Consider the following 26,143-nt stretch of genomic DNA (forward strand, 5'->3'; position numbering starts at 1 on the left):
TTAGTGTCTTGGTCAACATTTTACCCAACAAACATCATCAAAACAGATCTCATCATTTATCTCATTGCTGTTTGTGGGACCTTGCCATGTTTCCTGTAACAGCAACTACACTTAAAAAAAACACTTAATTGGCTGTAAAGTGCTTTGGACATCCTGTTGTCATGAAAGGCACTAAATAAATGTAAGTACTTTTCTTTCTTTTTAAATCACAACAACGAAGAGCCTTTAGGGAGAAGTGTTATAATAGAGCATTGAGATGAAAAATGTGGTGACAAATGCAGGTGCAAAAATAGGAGAAATTCAAAGCAATATAAAACCAATACAGCACACTCCCTAAACATTCAAGGCAACAAAAGCTGCCGGTGGGGGCAATGGTAGGTGAATAGCTCCAACCTGTGGTGGGTACATTTGTCTGTCGGTCCTCCCCCGAGACTGGGCTGGCGGAGACTGTATAATTGCGTACTGTTGACTGGGGCCATTGCAGTCCCATCGTTCAATTGGTAAATATTACTTTACTTTTTTGAGCCAGTCACGACACGCCCCCTCCCTTACACGTGTTACTCTTGGGAATTGTGAGAGCGACTTTGCTGGTATGACACAATTGAGTGCGATGCACATTGGCTGGACAAAATCTGCAACTGGTTTATAGACAAAAATCAGAGGACTGCGGCCTGTTTATAGACCAGAGCTATGAACAGTAAGTACAGGTGTCACTATAACCTCATACTGTTATTTGTTATGCATAATATCGCTTTCAATATAAAATTATGCACCCACCCCACATATTAAACTCGGTTTTCAATCCTTCTCACCGTGGACCACACTCTGAATATCCCTCCGAGCCGCCGACCACAAAAGGCAATCTCTTCAAAAAAAAATAAGCCGCCGGAAAGGAGGAGTTGTCACGTGATGCAGCGGCGTTGCCCGGATGTGACCGTTGCTCTCGGCCCATGTGAACGGAGTGTTAGGGTTCATGGGGTCAGTCAGAGTGGCGCAGAAGCCGGGAATGATCACCCCAGGGCCCTTTTCTATTGATGGACCAATGAGGGGGTGATCTGCCTAGGGCTTAGAACCCGGAGCAGTGTGGCCCCGTCAAATAGGGACAACCCACCCCCTCCGTAAATAATTAATTGGATTATTTAACAAGGTTCAGCTGCAGGTGGGAAATATTTTTTTTCTTTTCCAAAGTAGGTGGACTCAGCGGCCTCTGCAAGTGGGAGGGGATTCTTAACTGTCCGGTAAGTAAATGTGGGGGTAGAATTTATGTTTGGGACAGTTGCGATGGATAGAAATGTATCCTGCGTTAGTTAATAAGAACAGGAGTAGGCCATTCAGTCCCTCAAGCTTGTGCCACTGACGATCTGTATCTCGACCCCATTTACTTGCCTTTGCTCCACATCCAGTGATACCCTTACCAATAAAAATCTATTGATCTCGGTCTTGAAAGCTCCAATCGACCCAACATTCCTTTGGGGAGAGTTCCAGATTTCCACAACTCTGGAAAAAGTGCTTCTGGATCCTTCCACCCCCCCCCCCCCCCCCCCGCTTCTGGATCCTTCCACCCCCCCCCCCCCCCCCGCTTCTGGATCCTTCCACACACACCCCCCCCCCCGCTTCTGGATCCTTCCACCCCCACCCCCCCCCCCCGCTTCTGGATCCTTCCACCCCCCCCCCCCGCTTCTGGATCCTTCCACCCCCCCCCCCCGCTTCTGGATCCTTCCACCCCCACCCCCCCGCTTCTGGATCCTTCCACCCCCACCCCCCCGCTTCTGGATCCTTCCACCCCCGCCCCCCCGCTTCTGGATCCTTCCACCCCCGCCCCCCCGCTTCTGGATCCTTCCACCCCCGCCCCCCGCTTCTGGATCCTTCCACCCCCACCCCCCCGCTTCTGGATCCTTCCACCCCCACCCCCCCGCTTCTGGATCCTTCCACCCCCACCCCCCCGCTTCTGGATCCTTCCACCCCCACCCCCCCGCTTCTGGATCCTTCCACCCCCACCCCCCCGCTTCTGGATCCTTCCACCCCCACCCCCCCGCTTCTGGATCCTTCCACCCCCACCCCCCCGCTTCTGGATCCTTCCACCCCCACCCCCCCGCTTCTGGATCCTTCCACCCCCACCCCCCCGCTTCTGGATCCTTCCACCCCCACCCCCCCGCTTCTGGATCCTTCCACCCCCACCCCCCCGCTTCTGGATCCTTCCACCCCCACCCCCCCGCTTCTGGATCCTTCCACCCCCACCCCCCCGCTTCTGGATCCTTCCACCCCCACCCCCCCGCTTCTGGATCCTTCCACCCCCACCCCCCCGCTTCTGGATCCTTCCACCCCCACCCCCCCGCTTCTGGATCCTTCCACCCCCACCCCCCCGCTTCTGGATCCTTCCACCCCCACCCCCCCGCTTCTGGATCCTTCCACCTCCACCCCCACCCCCCCGCTTCTGGATCCTTCCACCTCCACCCCCACCCCCCCGCTTCTGGATCCTTCCACCTCCACCCCCACCCCCCCGCTTCTGGATCCTTCCACCTCCACCCCCACCCCCCCGCTTCTGGATCCTTCCACCCCCGCCCCCCCGCTTCTGGATCCTTCCACCCCCGCCCCCACCCCCCCGCTTCTGGATCCTTCCACCTCCGCCCCCACCCCCCCGCTTCTGGATCCTTCCACCCCCCCCCCCCCCCCCGCTTCTGGATCCTTCCACACACCCCCCCCCCCCCCCTCTGGATCCTTCCACACCCCCCCCAGCCGCCTCTGGATCCTTCCACACACCCCCCCCAGCCGCCTCTGGATCCTTCCACACCACCCCCCCCCCCTGGATCCTTCCACCCCCCCCCCCCCCCCGGCTTCTGGATCCCTCCACACCCCCCCCCCCCCCCCCGCTTCTGGATCCTTCCACCTCCACCCCCACCCCCCGCTTCTGGATCCTTCCACCTCCACCCCCCCGCTTCTGGATCCTTCCACCCCCCCCCCCCCCCCCCCCCGCGCTTCTGGATCCCTCCACCCCCCCCCCTTTCTGGATCCCCCCCCCCCCCCCCGCTTCTGGATCCCTCCACACACCCCCGCTTCTGGATCCTTCCACCCCCCCCCCGCTTCTGGATCCTTCTACCCCCCCCCCCCCTGCTTCTGGATCCTTCCACACACCCACCCCCCCTCCCCCCATCGCTTCTGGATCCTCCCCCACCCCCCTCCCCCCACCGCTTCTGGATCCTCCCCCCACCGCTTCTGGATCTCACCCCCCCCCCCAACAGAAGTAACATGCTAGTAAGTTGTCAAATACAGAAATCTGATGACAAGTGGACAGAAATCTGATGACTATGGGGACCCTAATTTGAAAATCTATGCCCTAGGTTTTCCTCTTTTTTTGATGAAGTGAACTGTGGAGCAAGACCAATTGGGGTTTAAGCTCAATAAATTGGCATTGAGTTGCCATTAGCACGATAAGGAAGTCCATAAGGATTGTTTATTTAATTTTTTCTTTTTTTCTTTTGTGTTTTACAACAAATCATAAACAAAATAAGAGTCAATAATAATTGTAATGATCCAGGCTGCACTCCAGCCCCTGCGGTGCCCACCGGTCGCGGAAAGCCTCAAGCGTACTGGCAGACGCCGCATACTCCCTCTCCAGGGCCACCCGGGTGCGGAGAATGCCGCGGAAGAGAGGCAGACAGTCGGAGCGACCGCCCCCACGGGCCGCGTCTAACCTGGACCTGTGGATAGCTACTTTGGACAGGAGCAGGCCAACAAGGACATCCCCTGACTTGCCCACCCGCCTGCCTCCCTCCCTCCTCACCGGGTGGCCAAAGATCAGGAGCGTGGGACTGTAGTGCAGCCAGAACTTGAGGAGCAGCCCCCTTAAATAACTTGTTGGTGTTGGAAATTGAAAAATTTAAATTGGCCCATTAAGGGTACTCGTCTTGAGGTTGGTTTGAGACGTTGAACAAACGGATGGAATTTTTTTACTGTCCCGATTATAATTAATCGAAGTGGTTGATGATGTGAAAAGTGTTCAATCTGCACACAATGTTGAAATTCATTTGTAAAATTTTTTAAAGAACTATCCAAGATAATTGGCTTATTGAGATATTAGTGTGAAAAATAGTGCCCACAGGTAATTGAAACATAAAAAAACTAATCACGAGTAATATTGGCCACCTGATTGGAATCTTTATCTTATGGTATTTCTGAGGCTATGTTTCAAAACTAATTAACAGTAGTGTCCTGGGGAGTGGAGATTAAGCCACAGAATATGTTTTCACACCTACCTCGACTGCTAAGAAGTTGACAACCTTGGTTGGAAACCCAGTCATCTTGTGCTAATTTTCAAAAAAAAATCTCAACTGAAATTGAAAGGTCTCGAGAGTATATTACTTTAAAAGAGTTTAATGCCTAACAGAGCTAAGCTGCTTTGTAGTTTCAGGGACAATGTGTCGCATGGAGAACTATTATAGCCGTTGTGGTCAGTGGCTTTTCACAATGGTTTAATCTCTCATGAATCACATGTTGTTTTGTTCACAGGGCATCACAATCAACTATTGTGCCCTTTTTCAATTATTTCTTGTAGCACTTTTCCTTTAGCAGCACAGTTATATCTAATTGGTCCCCCACCCCCCAAATATTGTTAAATAACAGATGCTGTAGTAAAGAGGAAATATCACCATTAGTACCTCTTTTTGTTTAAAAAAAAGTGATCTTTTAAAAGAAAAGACAAAAAAAATACTGATGGTGAAACTCTTTTAAAGGATGATATTTATGCTCTAGGTTTTGCTCATTTGTTTTTGTTGTGTTGTTATGCCTTATGACCTAATCAGATCTCATGGATTGAATTACCAGACTAGATTTTTGTATTTGCCATTTTGATCAATTGGAAGTAGGATTTGTGAACATGCTGTTTGTTGCTTGATGCAACTCTAGAAGTTATCTAGCTCTTGCATCTGTAAGCAGCTTTCCTCCACTCAGGTTAGGTCAACAGATGAAACAGTCACAGTCCAATTGTTTTTGCTATACTGCAGACATCTAAGACATTTCTGATTAGGAGTAAATTTTTCTTTTATTCGTTCATGGGATGTGGGCCTTGCTGACAAGGCCAGCATTTATTGCCCATCCCTAATTGCCCTTGAGAAGGTGGTGGTGAGCTGCCGCCGCCTTGAACTGCGGCAGTCTGTGTGGTGAAGGTTTTCCCACAGTGCTGTTAGGTAGGGAGTTCCAGGATTTTTGACCCAGTGACAATGAAGGAACGACGATATATTTCCAAGTTGGGATCATGTGTGACTTGGAGTTATTAATATAATACTTCTGCCTACACCTTTCAAGTGAAATAACTTTGAATTCTGTATATGTACCCAATGCTGAGATGCATGTCTTTTTTTTTAAAAAAGGAAAAATGTGAACACATATATGTTTAGGAATCTTACAACACCAGGTTATAGTCCAACAGTTTTATTTGAAAATCACAAGCTTTCGGAGGCTTTCTCCTTCGTCAGGTGAAGTGTGGGATTCCTTGAATGTTACCGCATTTATAGTCCGAGAACAATACCTGGTGATTACAGATAATCTTTCCAACTGCCCGTTGTCAAGGCAATCAAAGTGTTCAGACAGAAAGATGTTACATATAGGACCACCGAATATACAAATGGCCAGAACACGGGACGCAACCAACAGAGTACCCTTTGTCGCCAGTACTTCCCCGGAGCGGAGAAACTACGCCATGTTCTTCGCATCCTTCAACATGTCATCGATGATGACGAACACCTCGCTAAGGCCATCCCCACGCCTCCACTACTCGCCTTCAAACAGCCACCCAACCTCATACAGACCGTAGTTCGCAGCAAATTCCCCAGCTTTCAGGAGAACAGCGTCCACAACACCACACAACCCTGCCACGGCAACCTCTGCAAGACATGCCAGATTATCGACACAGATACCACCATCACACGAGAGGACACCACCCACCAGGTACGTGGTTCATATTCCTGTCACTCGGCCAACGTTGTCTACCTCATACGTTGCAGGAAAGGATGCCCTGGAGCATGGTACATTGGCGAGACCATGCAGACACTGCGACAACGGATGAACGGACACCGCGCAACAATCGCCAGACAGGAGGGTTCCCTACCAGTCGGGGAACACTTCAGCAGTCAAGGACATTCAGCCATCGGGTAAGCATTCTCCAAGGCGGCCTTCGAGACACACGACAACGCAAAATCGTCGAGCAGAAATTGATAGCCAAGTTCCGCACCCATGAGGACAGCCTCAACCAGGATCTTGGGTTCATGTCACGCTACACTTAACCCCACCAGCGAAAAAAAGTTATCTGTTTTTAATACAACGGGTCATTCTCTGTCTTTCTCTTCCTTTCGGATGTTTCTCTCTCTCTCTCTCTCTCTCTCTCTCTCTCTCTGTGTCTTTTGTTCTGGCCGTTTGTATATTCGGTGGTCCTGTATGTAACATCTCTCTGTCTGAACACTTTAATTGCCTTGACAACGGGCAGTTGGAAAGATTATCTGTAATCACCAGGTATTGTTCTCTGACTATAAATGCGGTAACAATCAAGGAATCCTACACTTCACCTGACGAAGGAGAAAGCCTCCGAAAGCTTGTGATTTTCAAATAAAACTGTTGGACTATAACCTGGTGTTGTAAGATTCCTTACATTTGTCAACCCCAGTCCATCACCGGCAAGTCCACATCACCTATATGTTTGTGCCCTCTATTTGGTAATTAAGCACAGATTTGATTGCCATTCTAAACCATGGGTACTTGTGGACTGTTTGCATATCATTTGCCTAATTACTCTGGAGGGGATGAAAAATTTCATGGTATTGCTGAAAAATATGTTACTGCATGGGTAAAATATTTCTTCTGCCCTCTAATTTTACAGTGGGTAGATGGATTAGAATAGTTGAGTCATATTACATTGCGAATGTAAAGTTTGGATCTGCCTTAGCTATTCTCTGGGGTGCAGCGGTGCTAGTCACTGCTGTAAGCAGTCTCCGGGTCTTATGTACAGGGACGTGTCCATTCTGCCCAATATCTAATCATACAATAGTGTAACTTGAGCGCATAACAATAGCAATGTGACCTGAACTGAGTATCGAATCTTCCATGTGCATGTCTCTAATCTTTCAATAAGGGGACTTAAAACGCTTTATTGAGAAGAAGCCAGATATAAATTGTTAAGCTACCTTATTTTACAGATACCAGGTGACAGTTATAATCAAAACTCCTTGCTTCACAACTCCTTGTGAATAAGGAAAGACTAAAAACCAAACCACACAATCGCACATTATTGGACTAACTTAAATTTTCCCGGTTAGCCGTCTGAATTTAAGATGAGCCAGCTTTCCCTTGCTAGGCCAGGTTCCCTTCTCAGGCCTAATTGGACTGAACTAACCATGTATTTATCACTGGGTCCCATGCTAGCTGACATTGGAACTGGCTCCCTTTCCTCTGGTACCGTCCTCCTCCCTTTCAAAACTGCTGTCATCACCACCCTTCTCAAAGCCCACCCTTGACCCCATGTCCTTGTAAATTACCACCCCATCCAAAACCTCCCTTTCCTCAAGTCCCGAATTAATAGTCATTTTCCAAATCCGTGTCCGTCTTTCCCACAAATCTGTTTGAATCTCTCCAATCAGGTTCCCTCCCGTGCCTCAGCACTGAAATGGTCATGATCAAGTCTTAATTTACATCCTCTAACTGACCACGGTGCAATATCCCCCCTCGTCCTTCTTGACCTCTCTGCAGCCTTTGACATGGTCAATCACATCAATGCCTTTCCTCTGTTGTTCAACTGAATTAGACTGCCCTCACTTGGTTCCACTCTTAATTATCAAGTTGTAGAAGCCAGAGAATCTCATGCAATGCTGCCTTTTCTCACCCCTGCACCTTTACCTCTGGAGACCCCTAAGGATCTATCCTTAGCTCCCTCCTACTCCTCATCTACATGCTACTCCATGGCTACATCATCTGAAGACATGATGTCAGGTTCCACATGTACACTAATGTTATCCGGCTCCACCTCACCACCATCTCTCTCGACCCCATCACTGCCTCTGTGTTAACATCCTGCTTGTCTTAACGTCCAGTCCTAGACAAGGCATAATTTCCTCCAATAAAAGATCAAAACCATTGTCTTTGGCCCCCACCACAAATTCTGTTCCCTCATCACCATCTTTCTCCCCAGCCACTGGCTCAGGCTAAACCAGACTGTTTGCAACCTCCGTGTCCTCCTGGGTTGAGGTTCTGACCCCAAAATCCTCTCCATCACAAAGACAGCCTACTTATACCTCTAACATCGCCCGTCGCTGCCCCTACCTCAGCCCATCTGCTGAAATCTTCCATGCTTTTGTTATCTCCTGACTCAACTATTCTGATTCTCTCTGGCCCACTTCCCACCCCCTACCCTCTATAAATGAGCTCATCCAAAACTCTGCTGTCCGTATCCTAACCCACATCAAGTCCTACTTGCCCGTTACCCCTATGCTCGCTGACCTACATTGGCTCCTGATCCAGCAACGCCTCCAATTTAAAATTCTCATCCTCGCGTTCAAATCCCTGCGTGGCCTCACCCCATCCTATCTCTAATCTCCTCCAGCCCTACAACCCTCTGAGAATTCTTGTGGGCCTTCAACTCTGGCCTCCCACAGCCTTTGCCCCACCACTGGCACTGTGCTTTCAGCCATCTAGGCCTTAAACTCTGAAATTCTCTCCCTATACTTCTGTCTCCACCTCTTTTTTAACACCCTCCTTAGAACCCCTTTGACCAAGCTTTTAGTCACCCATCCTAATATTACCTTTTTTGGCTTGGTGTCCATTTTTGTCTGATTATGCTTCTGTGAGGTGTCTTGTGATGTTTTTGTATAATTAAAGGCAATATATAAAAGCAAGTTCCAGTTATAATATCTGAAACTCATTTATCTGGTTTCTCTTTTTTTTGCATTGGTTCTTCTGATCAGTTTTGCATTGGAATTCCTATTATCTTCACCTCATTTTCAGGTTTCCTAATGCCAGTGAGCAGCATTGCTCAGCACTCACTAGCTGATTAATCAGCTGTTTTAAAGAATGCAGAGAACACTGTTTAGAGGTAAATTACACATTGGGAGTCACCTTTACTGATCATTTGGGATACTGGGAAAATCGCATTCTAAGCAAATTCCAGTGTAAGGGTTTCAGGCTACTAACTCGAACTATACCCCAATTACATTATCTGAAGCCATATTGACACAGTCCTTGCTCTGAGCTGAGAGATAACTAGAAATCAGTCAGCATTTGAAAGACAAAACCTGCTTTTAGATTTCACTAAGACCCATACTTGTAGTAAAAATGAGTCTTCAGGCCACTGATCTTAACAAATTTGGCACCACTAGTACAGGTCTCTCTCTTTTAACTACATTTATTTGCTGCTAACATTTCACGTGAATGTTTAACAGGCCCCATCCAAAACATATCTTTCTCTTTCAGATGCTGATTGACTTGCTGTGCATTTCTAGAATTTTCTGTTTGTATTGATGCATATTACTAGCCTGGATTAAGATAGCTGATAAAATGCTAGAGGGCACAGGGTTTCATTGGTAGATGAAATGGGATAAGCACTTATAATAAAGCTGGAGAGACTGACCAAAGTATTGAATTATAGTTTTATGTATTGAGTTTGAACATTGAAAAGAACCACCCTCACCCCCAAAAATCACAGATAAGAAAGAACTTGTATTTATATAATGCCTTTCACATCCTTAGGACGCCCCAAAATGTGTTACAGCTAATGATTATTTTTGAACTGTAGTTACTGTTGTTATGTAGGCAAATACAGCAGCTCATTTATGCACAGCAAGGTCCCAGAAACAAGCAATGAGGCAACTGACCAGTTAATCTGTTTTGATAGCGATGGTTGAGGGATAAATTTTTGGCCAGGCACTGGAAGAGCTCCCCTGTTCTTCGTGGGGGAAAAAGTACATTGGATCTATTATGTCCACCTAAACAGGCATGCAAGACCTCAATTTAACATTTCATGTGACAAATGGCACTTCTGACAATGCAGTATTCCCTCTGTACTGCACTGAATATCATCTTAGATTATAATGCTCAAGTTGTGGATTGGGGATTGAATCTAGAACTATCTGATTCAGGTGAAATTGCAACCACTGAGCCAGCTGACACTGATAAGGTGGATTTAGTGATTGAGATAGGCTGTAATCAAGTTGAACAATGTTAAATCAGGTCCGAGATTGCACTCTGCTTCCTACCAATTCACATAATACCTACAAAGGTTCATTTCAGAGAAAGGGTGAGTAGTGGGCGCATTAATACATTATCTCACATAGTATGTGCTTACATGAATAAACAACAATAAATGTAATCCATTAATGCACAAAAGAAACTTGACTTGGAAACAAGTACGTAAAATGCAAACCAGCGATAAGTGCTGAGTGACCATGTTCTGATAGAGCCAACCTATGTAAAGAATTACTGATTTGTGTGTGTGTGTGTGTTAGGATGTTGGGGCATGGACAGTGCAGGACCCTGTATACTTACAATAATTTGAATGTTGAATTACATGCAGTACATTTTTTGCATTAGCCAGAGTATCTTTGTGACATTTCTAATGGACTGGATGCTTATGAACTATAAGATAAAACACAAAATGGGTTACTGCTACATTTGCACTAAGTTGTACTTATCAACCAAATGAATAGAATTGGTATGCACCTGTCGAAGCATTTGCTTTAGTTATGAATCTTTATTTCTGTTAGGTATGGACCAGGGCAACCTTACAACTACGAATACAGCTGAAAATCTTAATCGCATTAAGGATGAATATAAAGAGGCATTTATCTTTGTTAATAAGGGGCTCACTGCCGATGAAGTTGGTCAAAAAGAAGCTGCAAAGCAGTATTACAGGCAAGGACAGAGGCATTTAATTAAAGGAGTGCATATTCCATCAAATGGTCCAGAATGTACAGGCACCCAATGGGACACAGCCCGTCAAATGCAAGATAAAATGAGGGCAACACTAAATAATATACAAACAAGGTTGGTTATTTTGAAGCATGATGAAGACCCAGCAGCATCTAATCAACCAAATCAATTTTCTGAAACTGTGAGGTCTGATAACCCAAAAGCAGAGTCAATGCTATATCCAGTTGTACCGATACCTCACAAAGATAAATTTTCAACATCATCAAAGCCCCAGTCTGACTCTCAATCTTCTGCCATGGATGTGAGCCCAATTACTACTGGAAACTCCTCCAGTACAGCTCCTAACATCTTGTCACCTGAAGCTCCATCTGTATCTAATGAGCTGCCCCCTGCCTACACACCTGAGGCTGTAGATGGGCATGTGACCATTTCCTATGGAACTGAAGCTGGTGAGTTTGGTGTTGTTGGTGATGAAATTTTTGGACAAAGAACACAACCTCCTCCAATTGAGTCACTTGGTGTAGATGCATATGAGCTCATCTTAATTGAACATGGAGTGCAGATGTTCTACGTAACACCTGATGGGCAAGTGAGTGCGCCCTCATATCCTGGATATCTCCGCATTGTGACATTTTCTGATACAATTCCTGGTGCAGCACAAAACAGACCACCCTCCTTTCTGCAGGTATGATTTTTTAGTTAACTGAAGAAAAATGTGATAAATCAACTCTTTGTAGTCTTAAATGCATGATTATAATTTTTTTTCATAATTTGTATTCAGATTCCAAATGATATTGTGTGAAATAATGATAGCTGAGATTGGAAGTCTAGTGTCCATGCAAGTAGTTCAGATTCTCAAAATATTTTTAAATGATATGTATGACAAAGTAAAACAAAAGACTAGGGCTTTCAACCATTTTTACCAGACATATTTTACTTAGGAAGTTGTGCTCAGGATAGTTTGAGACAAAATAAGGAAATAATAATAAGGTTGTTTTAAGTTGACCTACATGAAAAGTGGCTATGTGCAAACAAAATTAATGAAAAAGTTAAAAATCTAGAATTGAGAATTTGTGATAAGGATAATATAGAAAACCTATGAGAAAATTAAAAGGAAGGTATTCCTTTTAAAGTTATGGAAATTGACAAATTGCTTCTAAACATTTGTTAAGGCTATGATTAGAAAATTTGAGGAAAGGGTTTATAAGTGGTGAGGTACAATTAAAGGGTTTAGACTTGTATGTTGAAGTTATTAATACTCGTTCTCTTTGAGTACTTGATCACTGGCAAGGTATCTTTGATCATTTACTTGTCTCCTTTACAATCCCCATCTCCCTGGCTACCTCCAATCCCTCCATGCTTGCCCTCTTGGGGCAGGGGAGGGAGAAGAATAATAATCACAATCACAACATGGCTACCTCAGCGCCCAAATGCCTCTATCTCCCAATGTCTTCTCCTGGCTTCCATCCATCATAACATTGGCACCTCTGTTGTATTGCTCAACAGTTGCCTCATTTTCACTTTCTGTGCTCTAGTTCCAGCTAGATCCTTTAGTCTCTCACCTCCTGCTTGTCCCTCTAATAAAACTCCTACTTCCGCCGTCTCAAATCCAAGTGCAGTAGGCTTGAATGCTTGGTTTGGTTGTCCACCAACTGCACTTGGCACACAACTGGTCTGGTCCTCTGTTGCTGGATTTGGCTTCACCACTGTTATAATTTGAGCTTACTCCAGATACCTTTGCCGTGCCCAGTGCAGAAAAAGTACACCCCCCCCCACCCCCCACCCCCCACCCCCCCCTGAAGACTAACACTCAACTCCTTATTAACCAAATCATGACCTTAATGTTCATAGTGATCTGGGATAGTGTTTGCCAAATGAACAACTAGCCATTTATAACACATGGGACTTCCACCACATCTTTTGTTGCCTCAGAAGATAGTTAATATGATCCATACCAAACACCTTCATAACAGACCAAAGTATATAACAATGGATAGTTATTTATTCAAGCTTAATAGTAACAGCAAAATACTGAACGCAGGTCAAGAGCACAGTTGTCTCGATCCATCCATGAAGGGTTAAACAGACCAATATACCAGATGAGGTCCTTTTTTGGAATTCCTGCACAACTTGGGATAAAGCTAATGCTTTTGAGTGAGAATATAATCTGATTCCTTAATAGGCTTACAGGATATAGGATTTCTGTGGAGTTGAGTATTGTTTCCACATCCACCATTATCCACAACTGCACTAAAAGTTAGAAATACTGAAACATATATGCTGAAGAATCATCTTTGAGGCAGACAGCGGACAGTGTTTTTCAATGAGATTTACAGTGTGAATACACTATTTACCAAAACAATCTTAAGATTTTGAGCTAACAGTCCACAGCAGATACCACTTGTTCATATAGTAATCACAAAAGTGTTCCAGTGGGCCACTGACAATTAACAAGTTTGTAATTAAAATATTATATTAAGGATTCTTTCTTTTCAAAACGTTAATGTAGAATCTTGTCTCAAGCCAATATGTCGGCTTTTTAATGAATTTTGAGTGTGGTATGTTAAACACTTATTTAATCTAAAAAGACACAAAGAAAAAAGACACCATGGACAAAATACTTTATTTTGTTACAATGACCTCTAGTAATACTGCCTGTCCATTGCCATAGCTAAATTCCTCCCTTTACTCTCTGATCATCCCGGCGGGCAAGGTAGACCTCAAACTACTCTTCTCCATCTCTTGCCCCTCCTATGTACACTCTTCTCAAACCCATTTATCCTAATCTCTGATACCAAGTGCAAAGATCTCATTGATTTTTGCCATCTCCAAAACTCAGATCATCAGTTTAATTTCTTCAGTCTCATTCATGCTAACCCTAGACACCTGTACCTGAATATTAACTCTACAGCATCTCCACTTGGCCCTCATCAGAATTACCTCTTCTGAGACTTAGCACCTGCTGTCGACCTCTTCCTGAATTAGCTCTTGACTACCCAGCTACCTGTGCTTAGTCCAGTATTTGCTTGTATCAGCTGGTCCCCATGGGCATTGTTTTTCCTCCTCCCTTCAAAATTGTTGTAATCAGATCCCCACTTTCCTTCAAAAGCCCATTTTGACCTATGTCCTCTTTTAGTATCACCCCATTTTTAAATTCCCTTTCCTCTCTAAAGTACTCAAATGCATTTTGGCCACTTAACTCTATCCAACCCTCCTTTCACTCTGTGTTCTGTAATGCCCACAGCACTCCATCTTGGTCAGAATCACCAACTACATGTTTTGACTGCAGTGTGTTATACTATCACATCCTTATTGTTTCCAGGCCCTCAACACTGTGGAACACTCCATCCTTCTCCATCGCCTATCCTCTGTGGTACCATTCTCTTATGGTTTCATTCCTGCCTGTCCCAATGTGCTCTGTACATCTCCTGCAATGGTTTCTCCTCCCAGGCCTGCACGATTATCTGTGGTATGTCACAAGGTCCCTTTCTTGCCATCTACTATTCCTCATCTCTATGTTGCTTCGTGGTGAAATTATTAGTATGAGGTCAGCTTCCAGATGTGTGCTGACTGTAACCAGCTTGACTTCTCTGCCACCATCCTCAACTCCATGACTATCATTGTATAGTTTGGCTGCCTGTCTGACATTAAATAATCAGTGAGTCAGAGCTTTCTTCTACTCAACACTAGCAAGATGAAGCCCTGGCAGAAACTCCATACCGTGCTCCAGATCATCCCCATGAATGGCTCAGGTTAAACCTGAAAGTCCACAGCTTTAGTGTTGTCTTCGACCCTGCGCTGAGTTTTAAACCCCACATTCAGACTTTCATGTCTAATGTTGCTGGCCACAATCCCTGCATCACCCCAACTGCTGTTTAAAACCTCATCCATGCGTTATCTTCAAACTCAATGACTCCAACACTTTCCTTGCCAGTATCCCAAGTTTCTCTCTACATAAGCTCTGGATCATCCACAACTATGTTGCCTGCACTTGATCCCATACTATTTCCCGGTCATATTGCCTCCGTCCTCGTTGACTTCCAGGATTTTCCTGTCCCTTAGTGTATTAATTTCAAAATTCTGGTTCTTGTTTACAAATTTGACCATGGTCTTGTGCTATCAACCTATTCCAGCCCTGTGTCCCAGCTTGCACTCTTACTTTTATATTTTCTATCCTCCTATGAATCTCTTGTTCTCTCCCCCTACTCACTTCTACCATTAATGGCAAGTCTTTAGCCATCTTTCCCCTCCATACTGCAGTTGCTTTCCTTAAATGCCATAATCTCCTTACTTTCTAAACCTACCTCTTTAATCTCCACTCCTCCCCTTTTTCTTTGCTCCCCCATCTTTGTGAAGCACTTTGGGACATTTTGCTACCTTAAAAGTGCAATATAAATTATTTTTTTTTCTACTGTACAAGTCCATCTTATGGACGCTGTTTTTTTTAATGCTCTGAAGGTGTCAGCCATGGCTCATTGGTAGTGCTCTCACCTCTGAATCAGAAGGTTGTGGGTTCAAGCCCCACTCCAGAGACTTGAGCAAATAATCTAGGCTGGCACTGGTACCGAGGGAGTGCTGCGTTCCGGAGGTGCAACCTTTCAGATGAGACGTTAAACTGAGGCTCTATCTGGCCCCTAGATGTAGAAGTAAAAGATCCCATGGCACTATTCGAAAGAGAGTAAGGGAGTTCTGTCAGTGTCCTGGCCAATATTTACCCCATAACCAATGCCTAAAACATGATCTGGTCATTTATTTAATTGCAGTTCGTGGGATCTTGCTGTGAACAAATTGTCTGCTGCATTTCCTACATTACAACAGTGACTACATTTCTTTGGCTGTAAAGCGTTTTGGGACATCCTTAGGTCGTGAAAGGCACTATTTAAATGCAAGTCTTTTTCTTGAAGTGTGGCATCAGATCTCGACTAGATGATTTTAATTAATATGGTGTAATTGGGTCTTTCATGTACAGGCTGTAATATAGGGGCAAATTGAAGGGAATACTGTTTATTAAGATATATTCAAGGGTCAGTTGTTGATAGACAGAAAGGTACAAAATTATGATTTTTATTTTTTGTACTGTATTTATTGTCTAGGTTTGTGATTGGCTGTACCCGCTTATGTCAAGCCAGTCTCCTGTGCTGCAGTGTAACAATGGAGTCTACATGTTTCCTGATGTAATGTCACAAGTTCCTGAGTTCTATGTTGGAGTGGTGCTGTCCTCTGAGTTGCCAGCATCCGACAGAGAACATTTTGAAGACTTGTTAAAACAAATGACTTATTTAAAGGTCCAGGTAAGTTTGTGACTCAAAGAATTGACTGAAATTGCACAAGAAATGCAATGTAAATTTTCAAACACTTGATTGAAGGACCACTGTTCAGTTAATTTTTCTCAAGATTGCTGTAGTTTGGGGAATGCTGAAAATTGTCATTAATCTATATACCATAACCTGCTTAGTGCTGTCACCAGGCTTGGCTGTAATTTTCCTCAATTACTTGCCAGCACTTGGTGTTTAGACTGGCACATGAAGAATGGCCATTTGAATGAGGTATCAGAAGATGCCTGGCATCTGTGGACCTCACTGAAGACTCAATATCTTCAGAAGGGCAGAGGAGAAATTTGACCTAAAACGGAGGGGAGAAATTTCTGTTAGTTTCGCCAATGAATTGTTAATTTTGGCTCCAACCTTAGAGTTTGGAAGTGAATGCAGGAAAGATTGAGAAATTTTAAAAAGGGAGTTAAATAGTATCTATCACACAAAAGGAGTAAATGAGTGCACTGTTCTGAACAAGACCTAGAAAATGCTAAATAAAAAAATGTGCACAGTATTAAGAATTGATTTCACCCACTGAAGTTTGGTTTCCTTTTTCAAAAAAAGCTATTTTTATTGATTTTTAAAAATCAAGTTTAATTAAGACATGGACAAATACATAAGAGACTATACAAGAATCATGATTTATTTGCAGAGTACAGGCAAATTTGAAGATTTGAGAAGAATTCTTAAAAAGGTATGGAAATATATTGTAAAACCTGAAATGTTTTGTACAGCCAATATTTTTGCAAGCTTAATGTTTCATAAATGAGCTGTCCAAATCGTCCAGTTGTCTCACTTATGGCCATTTTTCTAGTCTACTCCATCCAATAAACTCATTGGTGATTTATGTGAACAGCGCAAAATCAGACTACTAAATTGGTGGGCAGTCAAAACCATGTGGCTTTAAAGCTCAGTTTATTCTGCAGTATGGTAGAAATAAATAGAAAGATAGTTGAACTTTTAAAGTCATTATTTACATGATAGATGATCATTTTAGCTTTTATCCTTTTGCTAGAAATGAATCATTTGCTAAAATAAAGTAGATGAGATTATTGCTTGACGATCAGTAGTTTAGATTATAGCAGCGCACATGCTAAAATGAAATAAAAGCTTTTTTTTGTAGCAATTGATTAGAAAATGTACTGGAAAGGAATTATAGACTGCTAAACAGGTGGTGGGGAGAATGGAGAATCAAAGTCCAGAAATTGCTTTTAAAGTAACGGTGAGCCTAACAGCGCACACCGTTAAGGGCAAAATCGAAGAGCAAGTACTGGCGACTGCACATGCACAGCTAAATGCAGAAATCCAGAACTTGCTCTTCCTGGTTCACCGGCGATGTGACAGCTTCGCCTTAAAGAGATATCGCCGGCTGCAGTCAATGGAATCAATGGACCAGCACCAACTTAGTTTCCAGCTGGGCAGGAGACCAACTAACCTCGCCACAAAACAGGTACTGCTCAGTTTTTTTTTAGGTCTAAACTAAGTTTTAACAGTGTGGTAAGTCTTAATGACTGCCAAACAACCTCTCTGGCACTAACAATTAACTTTTAAAAATGTGGAGTCTCCTTACTCCTGATTTTAATTGTTTTTGGAGATGTTTTAATAAAAATTTAAGTTAGAAATTGTAATTTTTTTTACTTTTTAGTTGTGTCTCTTCTATCCCAATCTTTTAATCTTATCCTCTCTTTATTTCACTTTCTCTGTCATTTTATAATACCTTTTCGGGCACATCTGGGTTTTTAGTCTGTGCTGTTTGTCTCTGACCTGCACTTCCTGGTTCTCACAGCGTGGCTTGCTTCAAGCTGATTGGTTGAGGAGCCATAGAGATCCTTTCATCACTCGTACAGCCCGGGGAAGTACGCTGATGTTTTTTGAAGTCGCAGTTCAAGGAAGTTGCCGCCAAAAGAAACGCAGTAACTTAGTGGGTGAATTTAAATCTAATGAGCGGCAACCACTGCTAGTTCACCGCTCGGAACAATTTCCAGCCCATTATCTTGCAAAGTGAGTCCAAAGAGCAGGTTTTTTTAGTGGGATTTGTATCAAGAATTGGTACACCAAGGTCACACATGAGTAAATTTCATTGGAATCCTGACTGGACCAGTTCTGTGTTTATTCATACTGCAGTGTATTGAAAAAACACTTGTGCAAAAGACAGTAATGTCCTGTCCAGATCACGGGGTGATGCTATTGTTACTTTCCTGGGTTATGCTTCGTACAATTAGATATGGGGCAGTTCGGGTCAACTCCCATAAAAGCCACACTGCTTACGGGAGCAACTGATGCCACTGAACCTTTACAACAGACCCAAATTCGTAATACAGACTGATGGTCCAGCCTTTAGGAATGACTGTGTGCACTGTAGCCACCAGGTTTGTAACATTATGTCAAAAGGTTTGAAGTGATTGAATAAACAATTGATACAGTTAGGATGAATGGCTGAAGCAATTATCTTAACAAAGACTGACCTTCCCCCACCCCCCACAATGCATTTCCAACCACGTGAAGAATATGGATTCTTTTGCAACAAACACATCAAAACAGTTTAAACAATCTAACTCTTCTAAGGACTTTTATATCAATAAAAATAACTGCCTATAACAACAGAGGGGGAAGATTCCTGAATCTTTCAGATGCAGTAACTCCTTGATGACTGGAATCTCTTCGATATACCACGCTTTTGTAAGAACTATATAATCCTGAAAGAAAGCAAAGTAAATGAATGGCCGTTTTAAAAAAATAACTGCAAGAATCATTGAATCGTTACAGCACAGAAGGAGGCCATTCGGCCCATCGAGCCTATGCCGGATCTTTGTAAGAGCAACCCAGTTAGTCCCATTCCCCCACTCTTTCCCTGTAGCCCTGCAAATTTTTTCCCTTCAAATAATTATTCAATTCCTTTTTGAAGGCCACTGTTGAATCTGCATCCACCACCTTCTCAGGCAATGCATTCCAGAGCATAAGTGCTCGCTGCGTTTTTAGAAACAAGTTTTTCTTCCTGTCGTCGTTGGTTCTTTTGCCAATCACCTTAAATCTGTATCCACTGGTTCTCGACTCTTCCGCCAATGGGAACAATTTCTCACTTTATCTAAACCCATCATGATTTTGAACACGTCAATCAAATCTCCTCTCAACCTTTTCTGCTCTAAAGACAACAGCCCCAGCTTCTCCAGTCTGCCCATGTAACTGAAATCCCTCATCCCTGGAACCATTCTAGTAAATCTTTTCTTCACCCTCTCTAAGGCCTTCACATCCTTCCTAAAGTGCGGTGCTCAGAATTGGACACAATACTCCTGTTGTGGCTGAACGAGGGTTTTATAAAGGTTCAACATAACTTCCTTTTGCACTCTGTCTCTATTTATAAAGCCCAGGATCCTGTATGCTTTTTTAACCGCTTTCCCAACCTGTCCTGCCACCTTCAAAGATTTATGCACATATACACCAAGGTCTCTCTGATCCTGCACCCCCTTTAGAATTATACCATTTAGTTTATGTTGTCTCTCCTTGTTCTCCCTGCCAAAAGGTATCATTTCATTTGCCATGTGTCCGCCCATTCCACCAGCCTGTCTATATCCTCTTGAAGTCTATTACTGTCCTCCTCACTGTTTACTACACTTCCAAGTTTTGTCATCTGCAGATTTTGAAATTGTGTCTTGTACATCCAAGTCATTAATATATACCAAAAAAAGCAGTGGTCCTAGTACCAATGCCTGGCAAGCACCGCTGTATACTTTCCTCCAGTCCGAAAATCAACCGTTCACCACTACTCTGTTTCCTGTCACTTAGCCAATTTTGCATCCATGCTGCCTCTGCCCCTTTTATTCCATGGGCTTCAATTTTGCTGACAAGCCTAGTATGTGGCACTTTATGAAACGCCTTTTGAAAGACCATATACACAACATCAACCACATTGCCCTCATGAACCCTCTCTATTACCTCATCAAAAAACTCAATCAATGTAATTATATATGTAAGTTAGTTAAACACTATTTGCCCTTTAATAAATGTGTGCTGGCTTTCCTTTATTAATCCATATTTGTCCAATTGACTAAATTCTGTTCCGGATTATCATTTCTCAAAGCTTCCTCACCACTGAACTTAAACTGATTGGCCAGTAGTTGCTGGATTTATCCCTACGCCCTTTTTTGAACAAGGGTGTAACATTTGCAATTCTCCAGTCTTCTGGCACCACGCCTGTATCTAAGGAGGATTGGAAGATTATGGTCAGCACCTCTGCAATTTCCACTCTTACTTCCCTCAGCAACCTAGGATGCATCCCAACTGGACCGGGTGACTTATCTACTGTAAGCATAGCGGCCTTTCAAGTACCTCCTTTATCAATTTTCACCCCATCCAGTATCTCAGTTACCTTCCCTTATACTGTGACTTTGGCAGCATCTTCTTCCTTGGTAAGGACAGATGCAAAGTACTCATTTAGTACCTCAGCGATGCCCTCTGCCTCCATGCGTAGATCTCCTTTTTGGTCCCTAATCGGCCCCAAGCTAATTGCGAGCAAGCAATTTATCTTGTGCTGTGATACAATTTGTATTTTACTAGATTATTTCTTTTTTAGGATCCAGAAGCTTCAGCTCATGAACTTAATTTGAGCCAGACTGTACTAATTCACCGTGAACCACAACCTAGTGATCAAGAGCATCCTCTGCCAGAGTGGAGTGAAAAAATGGCACGTGGGATTCTATCAGGTAAGCAGCCACTCTGCCTAAATGAGAGAACTATATATATTTTGAAGACGTTAATTTCATTAACTGCTTAGGAAGTTTAGAGAGAGAGAGAGAGACTTTGCAAAATTTAAGATACAAGTAATGTTGTTCTTCAATGCCCAAAATCACTTAATAGTTATTTACGTTTTTGTTTCCATAGTGGAATTGCAGTATTTACTAAAATTGAGAGATTTGTCCTTTCCTTCTCCCTCTCCAAAGTTTTCCTTTTTTTGTCACTTGCATGATAAAAGGTTTTTTTTCCCCAACCACCGCCCCCCCCCCCCCCACCTTCCTGCCCCCACATCTCACGATGGATTTGTAGTTCCAGCACTGCAGCAAGGACTTTCCCTTTGAGTCTACAATAACTAGTGCCATGCTCTTGGTCTAAATTTTTTAAAAATTCTTTCATGGGATGTGGGTGTCGCTGGCAAGGCCAGTATTTATAGCCCATCCTTAATTGCCCTTGAATGTTGATGTTGTCAGGATGGAAAGGTGCATTGCCTTTATTGCAATGCACAAATCCTTCCTAAAAAAATTGTACAGCCATTTAATGTCACATGATTCTAAATCAAGTCCTGGTCACCACTGTTTCCCTGCATCAAATGTTCAAATCTGCCTTAATCTTTCTAGGCTGTGTCATATATTGGTGGTATTAATACTTGACTAGTTATGACCCTTGAAATAATTTATCACTCAGGTTGTGAACCCTTTCAAAATCTCAGTTGCTATTTTGATGCTTCTGAAATTAACTTCTTGGGCTTATTTTGCCAGCCAAATGTGGAAGTAGTTCACACTGTTGTGCTTCCAGCTGGTCTGAATATGTAGATCCTCCCACTCGGACTGGAAATTTTTTTGCTTTGCTTTTGTACACTTATTTGTATGTAAAGAATTGTCAGATGAGAGAGGATGTTGCATTACTTACTTGTAGGTATGGTCTTCATTCTTTTAAAAGAGGTTAAACCTCCTTATTTCTTTTTCTGTCCTAATTTGGCTTGGAGTTATTTTGATGTTTTATTTTATTTGTGCTTTTGTTGACTTCTGTAGGCAAAGAACCAGAATGAGGCCTTGTAGGTTTAAAATAGAAAATTGCACATATCGCTTTGCTATTTAAGAAAAGTGAGAGGGAAACCAGTTAGGCTAACAATTGTTGGGGAAATTACTAGAGTCTATAATTAAGGATAGAGTGACTGAACACCTTGAAAATTTACAGCTGATCAGAGAGAGCTAGCATGGATTTATAAAGGTAGGTCATGCCTGACGAACCTGATTGAATTTTTTGAAGAGGTGACTAAAGTAGTGGCAGGGGAATGTCTATGGATGTTGTTTATATAGACTTCCAGAAAGCATTCCATAAAGTCCCTCATAAGAGACTGTTAGTGAAAGTTGAAGCTCATGGAATTGAGGGCAAATTATTGACTTGGTTAGGAAATTGGCTGAGCGGCAGGAGACAGAGAGTAGGGATAATGGGCAGGTACTTAAATTGGCAGGATGTGACTAGTGGTGTCCCACAGGGATCTGTGTTGGGGCCTCCACTATTCATTGTATTTATTAACGACTTAGATGACTGGATAAAGAGCCACATATCCAAGTTTGCTGATGACACAAAGATAGGCAGCATTGTGAGCGGTGTAGATGGAAGCATAAAATTACAGAGATATTAATAGATTAAGTGAATGGGCAAAACTGTGGCAAATGGATTTCAGTGTAGGCAAGCGTGAGGTCAACCACTTTGGATCTAAAAAGGATAGATCAGAGTACTTTCTAAATAGTGAAAAGCTTAAAACAGTGGAGGTCCAAAGAGACTTTAGGGGTCTATGTACATAGATCATTAAAATGTCATGGACCAGTACAGAAAATAATCAAAAAGGCTAATGGAATGCTGACCTTTATATTAAGAGGACTAGAATACAAGGGGGTGGAAGTTATGCTACAGCTATACAAAGCCCTGGTTAGACCACACCTGGAGTACTGTGTTCAGTTCTGGGCACTACGCCTTGGGTAGGATATACTGGCCTTGGAGAGAATGCAATGTAGATTTACTAGAATGATACTTGGACTCCAAGGGCTAAATTATGAGGAGAGATTACACAAACTAGGGTTGTATTCCCTGGAATTCAGAAGATTAAGGGGTGATTTGATTGAAGTTTTCAAGATATTAAGGGGACTGATAGGGTAGATAGAGAGAAACTATTTCTGCTGGTTGGGGAATCTAGGACTAGGGGACATAATGTAAAAATTAGAGCCAGGAGTGAAGTTAGGAAACACTTTTACACACAAAGGGTGGTAAAAGTTTGGAACTCTCTTCGTGAACGGCAATTGATACTAGCTCAATTGTTAATTTAAAACAGATTAATAGGTGTCTGTTAACCAACGGTGTTAAGGGATATGGTGCTAAGGCGGGTATATGGAATTAGGTCACAGATCAGCCATGATCTCATTGAATGGCAGAACAGGCTCGAGGGGCTAAATGGCCTACTCCTGTTCTAATGTTCCTAGGGAAGGAAGATCACCTTTCCCCTTGAGGTATGATTTTCTTAAATGAGCATTGCAGTAGAAATTCCACTCCTCAAACCTCTACGTGGAGCTTTAATGTCTTTCAGTGAGGAAGACTATACTTGCATTTAACATTCATCTTGAACATCCCCAGTTTGTGGGGATAATGAAAGCTCGATTTTATGAACCAAAAAAGTTTACAGTACAGAAGGAGGCCATTAGGCCCATCGTATTCACGCTGAACCCTTTGTTACACCAATCCAAAACCAGTCCCAGTTCCTTGCTGTCTACTGACAGCCCAATATCTTCCTCGGCTTCAAATATTTATCTAATTTTTCCTAAAGAGACAATGGTCTGAGCCTCGGCCACTTCCTGTGGCAAAGCATTACATGCTTCAACAACACTCTGCATAAAGAAATTTATCCTAACCTCACTCTTGGTGTCTATTTAAATTGATGACCTGTCATCACTTATGCCCCAACCAGAGGAAATAGTCTTTCCCAATTCACTCTTTCAAAATCCTTCATAATTTTCAAAACCTCTAGTAAATCTCTTCTTGCCCATCTCTGCTCCATTGGAAATGTTCCCAGTATAGTTTTCCATCCCTGGTATTCTGGTGAATATATGCTATATACATTCTATGGCTTTAATAGCCTTTCTATAGTGGGGCACCGAGAACTGCACAGTGTTACTAACTGTGGCCTGACCAATATTTTATACAAATTTATCGTTTATTTACTCTTGTTCATACTTATCCACATTAAATTGCATCTGCCATCTATCTACCATTCCACTAACCTGTCAGTACCCTCCTGAAGTCTTTGACAGACCTCTCGCTGTTTGCCAAACCTCCTTTGTTACCAGCAAATTTTGAGAATATGCTCCTATGCCCAAATTCAAATCTTGTATCGTTTATTTATATGTTAATAGTGCAGCGAACGGCTTTGCTTTGTGTACATTATTTTCCCCTATTTCGGAAGGAACAAAACGATCTGTATATAATATATTAAAAAATCTTGCATACAGCAGCACTTCCTGTAAGCATCACAATTACTTCTGTTACATGTTAGCGTATTCTCTGACTCAGTCATGAGCAATGCCATGGGAAATCTAGTTGTTTATAAAACTATTTAAATTTTTCAGGGGCCTCTTGGCTGAGCTGGGGTTTGGCTAAAGGAGCTGAATTCACTGGTAAAGCAATCCAGAAGGGAGCCTCTAAGCTAAGAGAGCATATTCAGCCTGAAGATAAGCCTGCAACAGTCAGTCCAACAGTGGAAAAGGGACTCAGTGTTGCAAGACAAGCAACAGGAGGTGCTGTAAAAGTCAGCCAGTTCTTGGGTAAGCGAACAAACTATATCCTTGAATACACTTATTTCTGGAAGGACGTTAAGAAACTGAAAACCTGTTGCACGGTAGATGTTTCACTTGGAAGTTTTTTGATCACGTTAAAGGATTCCTCCTCTTTGTACATGCTCTTTGTTGACTTGCATTGCCAGTTGCTAAGGTTTTACATCCTAGTAATTTTACTGAAATTAAGCAAATAATAAAAGGTGAACATCAAAAATTACACTTGCCTGTTTACAGAGTATACATACACTTTTTTCAAGACAACAACTGTCTTGCTCATGTAACTTAAGTTTAGTTTTCTTGGTACATTACCCAAGCTGTTCCAGTACAGCTACAACACTGGCATCTACCCGACAATGTGGAAAATTGCCCAGGTATGTCCTGTCCACAAAAAGCAGGACAAATCCAATCCGGCCAATTACCGCCCCATCAGTCTACTTTCAATCATCAGCAAAGTGATGGAAGGTGTCGTCGACAGTGCTATCAAGCGGCACTTACTCATCAATAACCTGCTCACCGATGCTCAGTTTGGGTTCTGCCAGGACCACTCAGCTCCAGACCTCATTACAGCCTTGGTCCAAACATTGACAAAAGAGCTGAATTCCAGAGGTGAGGGGAGAGTGACTGCCCTTAACATCAAGGCAGCATTTGACCGAGTGTGACACCAAGGAGCTCTAGTAAAATTGAAGTCAGTGGGAATCAGGGGCTATACTCTGCAGTGGCTGGAGTCATAACTAGCACAAAGGAAGATGGTAGTGGTTGTTGGAGGCCAATCATCTCAGCCCCAGGACATTGCTGCAGGAGTTCCTCAGGGCAGTGTCCTAGGCCCAACCATCTTCAGCTGCTTCATCAATGACCTTCCCTCCATCATAAGGTCAGAAATGGAGATGTTTGCTGATGATTGCACAGTGTTCAGTTCCATTCGCAACCCCTCAAATAATTAAGCAGTCCGAGCCCGCATGCAGCAAGACGTGGACAACATCCAGGCTTAAGCTGATAAGTGGCAAGTAACATTCGCGCCAGATAAGTCCCAGGCAATGACCATCTCCAACAAGAGAGTGTCTAACCACCTCCCCTTGACATTCAACGGCATTACCATCACCGAATCCCCCACCATCAACATCCTGGGGGTCACCATTGACCAGAAGCTTAACTGGACCAGCCATATAAATACTGTGGCTACGAGAGCAGGTCAGAGGCTGGGTATTCTGCGGCGAGTGACTCGCCACCTGACTCCCCACAGCTTTTCCACCATCGACAAGGCACAAGTCAGGAGTGTGATGAATACCCTCCACTTACTTGGATGAGTGCAGCTCCAACAACACTCAAGAAGCTCGACACCATCCAAGATAAAGCAGCCCGCTTGAT

General features: G+C 43.3%; 1 protein-coding gene across 5 annotated transcripts in view; it reads left to right on the forward strand.

Moving 5' to 3' along the window:
* The first annotated feature begins 587 nt into the window (after positions 1-587).
* The window catches only part of sparta (spartin a), a 38,814-nt gene continuing 13,258 nt past the window's right edge, over positions 588-26,143 (forward strand). The window contains exons 1-7 of one of the 5 annotated variants that reach the window (XM_067985929.1): positions 935-1,238; positions 6,000-6,146; positions 10,740-11,590; positions 15,999-16,196; positions 16,870-16,911; positions 20,788-20,917; positions 24,572-24,766. In XM_067985929.1, the coding sequence (XP_067842030.1) occupies positions 10,742-11,590; positions 15,999-16,196; positions 16,870-16,911; positions 20,788-20,917; positions 24,572-24,766 (1,414 nt within the window). In that variant the 5' untranslated portion in view covers positions 935-1,238; positions 6,000-6,146; positions 10,740-10,741. Of the gene's footprint in view, positions 698-934; positions 1,239-5,999; positions 6,147-10,739; positions 11,591-15,998; positions 16,197-16,869; positions 16,912-20,787; positions 20,918-24,571; positions 24,767-26,143 lie in introns of those variants that run through there. The other 4 variants (XM_067985931.1, XM_067985927.1, XM_067985928.1 and 1 more) reach the window with 4 other exon arrangements.

This window comes from Heptranchias perlo, chromosome 6 (genome assembly GCF_035084215.1).
Source record: "Heptranchias perlo isolate sHepPer1 chromosome 6, sHepPer1.hap1, whole genome shotgun sequence".
Lineage (NCBI taxonomy): Eukaryota > Metazoa > Chordata > Chondrichthyes > Hexanchiformes > Hexanchidae > Heptranchias > Heptranchias perlo.